Source organism: Hyalella azteca, unplaced genomic scaffold (genome assembly GCF_000764305.2).
Source record: "Hyalella azteca isolate HAZT.00-mixed unplaced genomic scaffold, Hazt_2.0.2 contig13906, whole genome shotgun sequence".
Lineage (NCBI taxonomy): Eukaryota > Metazoa > Arthropoda > Malacostraca > Amphipoda > Hyalellidae > Hyalella > Hyalella azteca.
The window spans coordinates 222-10694 of NW_025943811.1; the positions used below are offsets into that span (position 1 = coordinate 222).

At 36.5% G+C, this 10473-nt stretch overlaps 1 protein-coding gene across 1 annotated transcript; it reads left to right on the plus strand.

Annotated features, from left to right (window-relative positions):
- Positions 1 to 890: 890 nt before the first annotated feature.
- On the plus strand, positions 891 to 6664 carry LOC108665366 (vacuolar protein sorting-associated protein 4; the record flags this gene model as incomplete). Its single annotated transcript, XM_018152115.2, is given in 6 exon segments — positions 891 to 1002; positions 1912 to 2402; positions 2703 to 2847; positions 3249 to 3462; positions 3791 to 4019; positions 4921 to 6664. Coding segments are annotated over 6 exon segments (1293 nt in total), but the record flags the coding sequence as incomplete, so codon positions are not given.
- Positions 6665 to 10473: the final 3809 nt, after the last annotated feature.

A 10473-nucleotide genomic window follows, 5' to 3' on the forward strand; every position in this document is an offset into this window, starting at 1 on the left:
CTTGCATATGTAACTAGAAGAGTTCTACTACAATGCACCTCAACCTGAAGTTATTTGGAGTTATTTTACCAAAAAAATAAAATTGATTTTACCGTCCGGTCAAAGAAACCCCAAGAGCTGGGGTAACAAAGACCATCACTTTTTTTTAAATTGCATCAAAAATATGAGAGGCAGGAGCCAGCAATTTATGGTGAGTAGAGCTAGAGTATAGACCTGTATTTTGTATGTTTCAATTTAAGTTTAACTTATCTAGTAAAAAAATGGGATCATTTTGAAAAAAAAAAGTGGTCAAAGTTACCCCATTTTATGGTACTTTACATTAAACATTTTACATCCTTGTCTGGACTAGAGAGAAAACAGAAAGAAGAAAATTACATTAACAGTTACGTAATGAGATAGCACAGCCCAGACATTAAATAAACAAGCAGAAAGCCAAAGGGTTGGGCTAAAAAGCAATACAGCTCCCCCTGCAACAATGGGTCACATTAGTTCTATCCAGTTATTTAGTATTAATAATCTAGAATACTGTATCATGAAGAATTTTCTGAAGATCCTGGGTAAAAGTATTCATTTAATAAGTGATTTTTAAAATATTTGGTAAAGAATGTGTCATTTTCCACAATTTTCACACATAAATGGGAAAAGGCTTAAGCAAGGAGTGAAATTATTGGCACTTATTGTTGTTTTTGTCTCCTTCTGGGGTGACTTCTGCTTGATAATTCATTTTAGCAGTATTGAAGCTATGTGCAGAAATTTTTTATTTTTCAAAATTATTAATAAAATGTATATATATACCTCTTGGAAGGCAAGACCCTTTAAATCAAATTAAGAAAGTCAAGTTTACATTTTTGTGCATACCAAAAGAAGTTGATTTAATTTTGTCCTTCCAGAAAGCGATCGATTTGGTAACAAAGGCTACAGAAGAAGACAAGAGTAAGAACTATAAAGAAGCTCTCCATCTTTATGAGACTGCAGTGGAATACTTTCTTCATGCTATGAAGTGTAAGTAAACAATTTATAGGTTTTTCTCAAGTGATAATGGCATGTTGCATCCTACCATTTGTTACAAATTTTATATCTTATTCCATTAGGAATTTTTTACCATTTATGACAGTCCATTCTTATTGTAATATCTTGCATTAGTTTGATGTAAAAATTTATAAATTGCATTTCTTCATGGAACTTATAAATAGTGTATGTATAATAGTGAATAGTTTACATATAATGTTAGCAGTGTCATTTTTCTAAGGAAAGGATATACAAATTCTTTTGTAGTTAATGTGGTTCATCCATTTTTTTACATTTTTTATTTAACCCTTTCATTGGCATTAACCCACCATGGCTTCCTGTTTGTTTTTGAGGCCTTCTTATAATGCCTCAATCAATCACTAATTATCTGATCATCATTCTATCCATAGCTGGGTTAGCATCACTACCTGCCATGCCCAAACATTAAAATATAAGCATTTAAATTAAAGTTTTGACTTGGACGATGAAATTGATGCTCTTTCTGCGTTTTTTTTAAATGCGGAAGTATCAATATATATTTAATTATTTAAGGTAACTTGATTGAATTGAACTAAATTGAATTTTCATGTTATTATTTTTTTCAGCTGCATAACATTCTTTTATTATAAAGAAAATATTTCATGTAGTGACCACATTAAATAAATTCTTCAAGTGTGATTTAAACCTCATATATGGAAAATCTTGAAAAATACATATGAATAAATATTTTGTGTAATACTTCTTACTTTCATGAACTAGTTTCTGAAATTTTAATTTCTGAATATTTCAATGCTTGCTTGCTAAATGGTTATGAGTAAAAATTTGTTTTTTGTTCATGGTTAGTGTATCATAGTCTCTGACTATGATGACTATGACTAATTTTCTATACCCATATCTGAGCAGATGAGGTACCCAATGACCGAGCCAAGGAAACCATCCGATCCAAGTGTAAGCAATATCTTGACCGGGCTGAGAAGCTTAAAGAATACATTAACAAAGGTGATAACCGCAAGAAGCCTATGAAAGATGGCGAATCTTCTAACAAGAAAGACAGCAAGGATGATTCGGATGATGAAGATCCAGCACGAAAAAGAATGGCACAAAAAATGGAAGGCGCCATTGTTGTAGAGAAGCCAAATGTGTCTTGGGATGATGTGGCTGGGCTGGAGGGAGCCAAAGCTGCTCTAAAGGAAGCTGTCATCTTGCCCATTAAATTCCCACAAATGTTCACTGGGAAGCGAACTGCTTGGCGAGGCATTCTTTTGTTTGGACCTCCTGGCACTGGTAAAACATACTTGGCCAAGGCCGTTGCTACAGAAGCCAATAACTCCACATTTTTCACAGTATCATCTGCAGATCTTGTCTCAAAGTGGCTGGGAGAGTCTGAGCAGCAGGTAAGATGGTTGCCATACCACAATGTCTTTAAAACCTTGAAAACTTTTTTCACTTGAATCTGCAATCTTGTTGTATCGTTTTTCTTTTACTTCCTAGTTATTTTGAGGTTTATCTTCTAAATTTATTCTATAGTTTTCTGGTTGAAAATTTATGAAAACGTGTGCCTATTGGTACATTCTAGTTTTTCAAATGTGTTACTTTTGTGCAATCTCTATTCATTATGATTTTTAGACATACCAGTGCATCCTTTTATATGCACTTTGTTCTAAAGTATTTATGCACTAAAATTTGTTTTGCAGGTGCGGACGCTTTTCGAGATGGCGCGGGAACACAAGCCTTCCATCATCTTCATAGATGAGGTTGACTCTCTATGTTCGTCCCGCAGTGATCAAGAGAGTGAAAGTGCCAGGCGAATAAAGACAGAATTCTTGGTTCAGATGCAAGGTTGGTCTTAGCAACATACCATTTGGTCCAAAATCCCTTTTGTGACAAACTAATTATTTGTTTGGCTGGTACACAAATTTTACATAATGTGTTGAACTATTCACAATTTTGGGTTAATCTTGTTGGAGTAGACGTTTATGACAATCCAAATGAAGCACTGCTACGATTCTAAATGCTACTGCTACGAGCTCTAGTTGCTCTTAATGAAGCACTGCAACTGCTTATGCTGCACAGTTGTGGGGACAGGAAAAAGTTGGTGTGCTGGTGGCCACCACTATCCTTTTGAAGCTAGAGTAACATCCCTGAACTGTGCAGGTATGGTGACAGCCAATGATGGTGTGCTGGTGTTGTGGACGTCCAATATACCCTGGACGCTGGACTTATATCCTTAACCCTTGCAGGTGTGGGGACAGCAAATGACGGAGTGCTGGTGTTAGGGGCAACGAATATCCCCTGGACGCTGGACTCGGCTATTAGGCGACGCTTTGAGAAGCGTATTTACATTCCCCTGCCTGATGAACCTGGCCGCACGAATCTCTTCAAGCTCAGCATTGGTGACACCCCTCACAGCCTTACCGAGGAAGACTTTAGAAGACTTGGCAGAGAGACTGAAGGGTAAAAGAAACCAGTTTGGATACTGTTTAATATTTTGCAGTTTGAGAGAAATATTTTTTGCCTTTTTTTTGGGGGGGGGTTGAAAAGAGGGAGGGTTCCTGAGTAATCTAGCATTTCAGCTATTTGTATTGAGGGTGGCATATGCTTATAGATTTCTCTGGAGCCGACATCGTGCACATGGTCCCGGATTTGATGATGAAGCCGTTTTTTTCACTTGTATGCTTGAATTTTTTCACTTATATGCTGAAATGACTTGTTATTTTCAGTTACTTTAAGCTGAGTTTGCACATATTCGCCTTCAGTTTATTGATGGTGGCATGCATTACAGGTTCTCTGGAGCTGACATCAACATCGTGGTGCGCGACTCGCTGATGCAGCCCGTACGTAAGGTGCAGACAGCAACACACTTCAAGCGAGTCTCGGGACCGTCACGCAACGATCCTAACGTCATCTGCCACGACCTCCTCACGCCTTGTTCTCCTGGCGAGAAAGGAGCCATCGAGATGGGATGGGAGCAAGTGCCAGGGGACAAGCTTCTTGAGCCAACCGTGACCATGGTAAGTCTTTATTTAAATCCCTGCCTTCTGGGATAGGAGCAAGTCCCAGGGACAAGCTGCTTCAGCCACCTGCACTTGGTAAGTCCTTATTTACACCAGCCACGTCCTGCTCCTCTGACGAGATAGTAACCACCGAGACGAGAACAAGTGATGCGGCCGTACTAGCATAAATAAGCCTTAGTAACTCCGTCAGACAATAACTTGCAGCTTTTCAACCTGAACTCTCTGATCAACAAGCTTCTTGAGCAATCACACTATAATAAAATGAACGAGGCAATGAAAAGTTTCAAAGGTCTGTAGTAAAATCTTATAGGATATTAGTAGGGATTTGTCTGCAAGATTATAAACTGACAAGCTAACTGGTAATTTGCTGCTTCAACTTATTTAAATATTTACATCAATTATATCGGATCTTTCAATAGTTTCATCTGTGTCTTCCAATAAATTGAATGGGTTTATGGGCACTTCATTAGTGATGGATGCCTGTCATAGACTTCTTTTTATTTTCATTCCTTGCTATTCACTCTCACTCCTTTGAATGTCTTTCCTTTGGAAACATCATTTGGATGTTAAAAAAAATTGATATCCTTATCGTTGTACCTGCTCTTACTATGATCTTAGGTTTGTTTTTCCTGTGTTTGCTATCTTTCAAGTTTATTTTTCTTGTTCGTGTCATCCATCAAGTTCGTTCTTTCATTCTTGCTATCTTTCAGGTTAAGTTTACGACCTAGTATCATCCATTTTCCTTTTTCTTGTTTACGATTCATGTTCCTTTTACAACTTTTTATGTCCTTCAAGTTTGTTTTCTGAGTTCTTCCTAACCTTCAGGTTCGTTAACGAGCATATACTAGAAGGAAACTCAGCCTCAGGATTTGAGTGTTCATTTTAGTCTTGTTTCCAGAGCGACATGCTGCGATCACTTGCCGATTCCAAGCCCTCCGTGAACGAAGCTGACTTGGAAAAATTGAAAAAATTCACCGAGGATTTTGGCCAAGAAGGCTGAAAATTGTCCATGCTTCAGACTCACATTTTTGTTTCGGTGGTCGTCCTTCACTGGAAGGTGGCCGCTCATGCTCGCCGCGCCGGCACCCAGAAGGCCTTATTGCAGATGACGCTTTGTTACAAACTTAATAACCACCACAACATTGAACATTTCTCTGGTATGTCAAGGGCTGCGGTTGCATAAATGTACTCTTACTGTACTTGGTTCGTCTGTCCAACTCTGAACGTGAACTTGTACTACTTCTATTACCATCTTGGTTTTGCTCCGAGTTAACTCAGCCATTTATTCTTTAGCTCATTCATTTGGAGAATATGTTATGAACCCAGCATTTGTTGCAAATACTGTCAACTATAAAACGAGAATATATCATAATTTGAATTGGTGTCTTTCACAATATTACACATTATTTCTTGTGTGTATTTCGAATGTAGTTTAAATAAAAAATATGGGCATACCATTTTATAAAAGCAAGTTTATATTATATGCTCTCATGATTATGAAGAGAAAAAAGCTTGGAAGAACTAAGCTTATTACAATAGCAGTACGCAAGCATGTACGAAGCTTCTGTGCTAGAACCAAACTTCATGATTGGCCTCAAAATGAAGATAATTTAGAAAATTTTCATATTCTCTAGTGATATCAAGTTAGTGGACGTGAAAGTGGCGGCAGGACCGAAAATTTTCGGCAATATTATTGTGATTGAGCAGAGTTATGAAAACCTGTTGGAATTTGTGTTGCGTGAAGCAGACATACAATCAAGACCTTTTCCCTTATCCGATCTATTGAAGTAGTCAAATGGTTGAATAAAGTCATAATAAGTTTCTTAGTCGTAGATAGTTTAGTTTATATCCAGCTTAATTTTCTTAGTCTTGCATTTGTTGTTACTTCAGCTCTCTTAACTTGATAAAACATTTCTGGAATCGTTAAGAGCATCATGGATTTACGTTACATACGTAAAAGATTTATTTACTAAGTTAGCAATCAAATGAATATAATAAGTACTTAGGTCATGCCACAATAAAGAAATAAAATGTTTATATAACCCTGAGAGATACTGAATTCCAGGATTCTTTCAATTTGTGAGGTGTTATTTTATACGATCGAAAGCTGTTTATTCTAACAACGAAAGCAGTCTTACGTCTTCTCAGTGCTAGTGCTTTCCACTCGTATATTCTGGTGATTTATTCAGTCCTCATTATTTATTTAACGTTCATATCATTGTTGTTTTCTACTCCACAAAGAACATAAATTGAAGAAATGTTTTTAACTCGATGAAGATGAATTCATCGATTTTTTGATGTCACTTGTGTATGCCTTGCGTGTCTGAGAAACTTATGTGTAGATGTTGTACAGTATATTACCTAATAATGTGATCCGTTTGAACATTTATAATAAAGCAGAGCTATGATATATAATGATAGGGATAGCGCAATTAAAAACATGAATCATTGTAAAATTACAAAGTCAACAAAAGACCTGACATTACGGAACTTGAGTGCTTTAGTTGCTTTTCCCGAAGACCTTAATAGCCGTTGTGTTTTAAATTTCGAAAATTTGAATAAAAGTTATTCACCCATTCCGGATTTGTGGAACCTCGGAAGAGCAAAGATGCACATTTGGATTTACCGTTTGCTTTTAACTATGAAATGTATAACTAGTGACATAACTGTAGGAAATATTTTATTTAGAGTTGATTAAAGTTATGTAGAGCGAATTCATGCTGTTAGCAGCGCAAGCAGCGATCATGATCGTAGTGGAACTGAATACTCTGTACGTGGACTATTGAAATCCCGTCATTTCATACTTATTTCTTCATTTACATTCAAAAATTTTTCCCCATCACTGCGTTATTCGTAACTCCAAGGATTATTTTTCTCTGCGCTAGATATGAATGAGTGAGAAAAAATTAATATTAGGTCTTTTCTAGTTAAAAGAAGACTCGAAATCTGTTATATATTTTTTTTTCGTTCAAGATTCTAGAAATTTAATCATACTCTCAAATTTCAATGTTATGGTGAATAATAATACGCTTACTTTCGAGAATATTGTGCAAAAAGCTTAATTCCTTGCAAATTCCACTGTTCATTCACCAGAAATTTGATAAAAAAGTTTATGAAATTTCTCATCTCTTGAAAATTAAAGGATGTTGTTGACCCGTGCCGACATGACAGCCGAAGAGGCGTTGCTGACACAACCACTTGAGGGGTTGACTGACTTACACCAGGTATAATTATCAACAAATGTTGATATTTATCAATAAACGTTGATAATTATTTCTTCAGTTAACAAATATTGACCGAGATATTGCTGCCTTCTTCTGGCCACTCAATGATTGATTTATTGAAGATAGATTAACCTCGTGTAAACGCGCTAGTACTGTTTATTATACTATTGGGGATGAACGACGAAGTGCTGTTGGTGTTGGATGCAGCAGGACTTCATTTCTTGCGGATTAGATTACCACCACCACCGAATTTATTACTGTTCTACGTCCACCTTGTAATAGTAGTTAATATTGCATAAATAATTGTGAAGGTCAATGCAGTTGACCGAGGAGCAGGAAAAACATCCATGTTGACAAAAGATTTTAGGATAACTGATGACATTTATTATGTGGTTGTGCCTACTCGCTTGAAATTAATTCATTTTTATCTCAATTCTGAACAAGTTGCATCTCCTTTAAGAGGTAACCTCCAGATCTCGCAATTAATATAACGCTAATTGATTTCAAGGTAGTTTTGTTTGCTTATATGGTTTATTTTTTCGGCTCTTATTAATACTTTATTAACTGAAGTGATCCATTTTTTTTTTTATTGCCGTGTTGTTTAGATATAAATGAGCTCTACCTTATGCCTTGCTGATGAAATATTATGTTCCTTGCGCTGATGCTGTCACGTCTTGTCTGAATTTCTAATTAGAGTGCATATGGTTCTGCGTAGGTCTGTCTTTCAATGTATTCTGTAGACAGCATCTCATTTTTGTCCAGCAGTGACGACACAGATTTGGTTAATTTAAATTAATGCGCATCTGGGTGCAACGGACGAATTCCGGTCAAGATGAGAGTAAATGTTCTGTTGCAACCAATTTTATTCAACTGAGTACTTGACACAGTTTAATACTCAGTATATTTTAGGTTTTACTTCTGGAAGCATATATTGTTGGAATAATGTTCCTGACCCTGGAAAACATCAAGGGATTCCGGAAGTTTCTTGTCGTTTGCTGAGGATCATGAATTATTCTTTCAGCAACTTGTTCAAACCAATTAAGTTTTTTTTTTTTTTGTGAAAGGTCTTTGAAATATCGGTGTATTTTTTGGTGGGTGTTACCGTATATCCGCGCACTTTCCCCTGCTTCGTCTAGGGTTTGTTCTCCGTTGTTGCCACTGTTGACTGACATGTTATTTCCAGAGCTGAGTGACATGTTAGAGCCTCTGTTGAGTAACATGTTATTACCACTGCTCAGCGACATGGTTACCTAGACTCCATATCTCTCGACATTGTTCCTAATTGTTGACAGACTCTCTTTGCCATTAGTATGCATTGGCAATGAGGCCTGCACAGTCCACACCATTGCATGTAGCACAAGGTTCTGTGGAATATTAATCTCAGAAACTCTGAGCTAGCGTCTCTGACCAGAAATCCATCCATCGTACACCACGCTATTTAGTTAGTTACACTTTAAATTGTATTCAAGTGTAAATCCATTTCGTATGTGCCCTTGAGTTGTAATTCACGCTCTCGTATCATCACTGTTGCCTAGTTTACGAAGGATAGTTCATATTCCTGGTATATTTAAATTTTGCGAGTTTGAGTGCCGTTTTTGTGCGACGTTGTAAATCAGAATATGGTTTCTAAGATGCTCTACTTTATCTACTATTGATCTACCACCAGGTTATATGAGCAACGTAGCAGGTAGTAGCAAAGTAGTTTAATTCTCATAATTATTTTCCGCAATGGAACCCAAAATTGATACGTTCGTTTATACAAAATTCATACGTTGTTGTCTAACGTTCGTTCATCTTTCACAGAACTGCTTATCGTAACCTTTACTTGTATGAAACTTTCCTTTCTTTAACACTATGGTAATTATTGGTCCAATGATTTTTTTGCGAGCTTATCAGTATATCACAAGAATTTCATGTCTCCGTATAACACTTGTCGGATAACAGACTAAGAGGCAGGTAGTTTATTCGTTTAAGAGAGCCTATATTGTAACTATTGAAGAACAAGTCAAAACGAATTTTAAGGAGCTATACAATTTCTGAAGAGAACGGTGTGTGTCAAGTTTTGATTTTTTTATGTTTGCACTAGGTATTAATTCTCTATGATACACGATAGATTAGTGAACCTGATAGCCGAGGCTTATGTATGTTATAATGGTTCAGAGTTAGCAGCCTGTCTAGACTATGACTCATCTACTGGCCTTATAATAAATGAAGATTTGGCCTAGGTTCATATTTTGTAAATAGAAAATATATAATTATTATTATTAATCATTTGCTTAGTTCATTGGAGTTATGTAAGCTTAGCCGATCATTGTTGAACTCAAACTTCTACGATTCAAACGAATAAAGTATCGATGTATCAGGAACGTTTGCATTTTACTAGCCTATCTTATTAATTCATATCATGTATGTATAATTTTCTTGTAGCAGGTCAGAGCAATCGTCTCAGAATGGCGCTTGCGTAAGATTTAAAGTTCGAGGCGTAACTAAATATCGTGAACATGGAGACGGTGACTTTGGCGGCGTTCTTGATCTTTCAACGAAAATGAGCTCAACGTTGACTGTATTTTATGGTAGTCCTATGCTGAGCGTCGTCACACCAGAAGTTCCCTTTGATTTGAAACTTTTAAATAATTGGCTTGCAGTCTTTGCGAGTAAGATTGTTCTTATCAGCATCTTTTGATTTCCTCTTAGTGGTTTCAAAGCGCAGAAGTTATTAAGTCATTGCAATGCCCCCATAAGTTCTTTTGATCTCTACGTCAAATCGCAATGTGGGTTGGAGCAGCAACTCGTAAATTAAAAGAGCTACATTTGATTAAACATTGAAGTACCGCAACGTAAGCATTATCAAACCGTTCTGGAATAACTTTAGGAAAGAGATATTGAAGGTAGCACGAAGCTAACTTCAATACAAAGCTCTCAAGTTAACACAATTGATAAATTAAAATAAATTTTATTATAAAGGAACTGCCGAGTAAATTATAATAACGGTTGCCGTTGAATGTTGAGCAATGCGCGGTCTGCCGCCGAATTTAATGCCGCATAATGTTATTGTTCTACTAAGGCTCCCCAACCTCGAAGTTGCAGCTCACTACACATATTTTGCTGTTTGTAATAACTTGGTCACACGGCCGTTACTGTTTTTTTAAACTCCGTCTTAAAAAATTAATGCACTCATTCCACGAATCCTAAATAAAAATTATCATTGGCACGAACTGTTATCACGA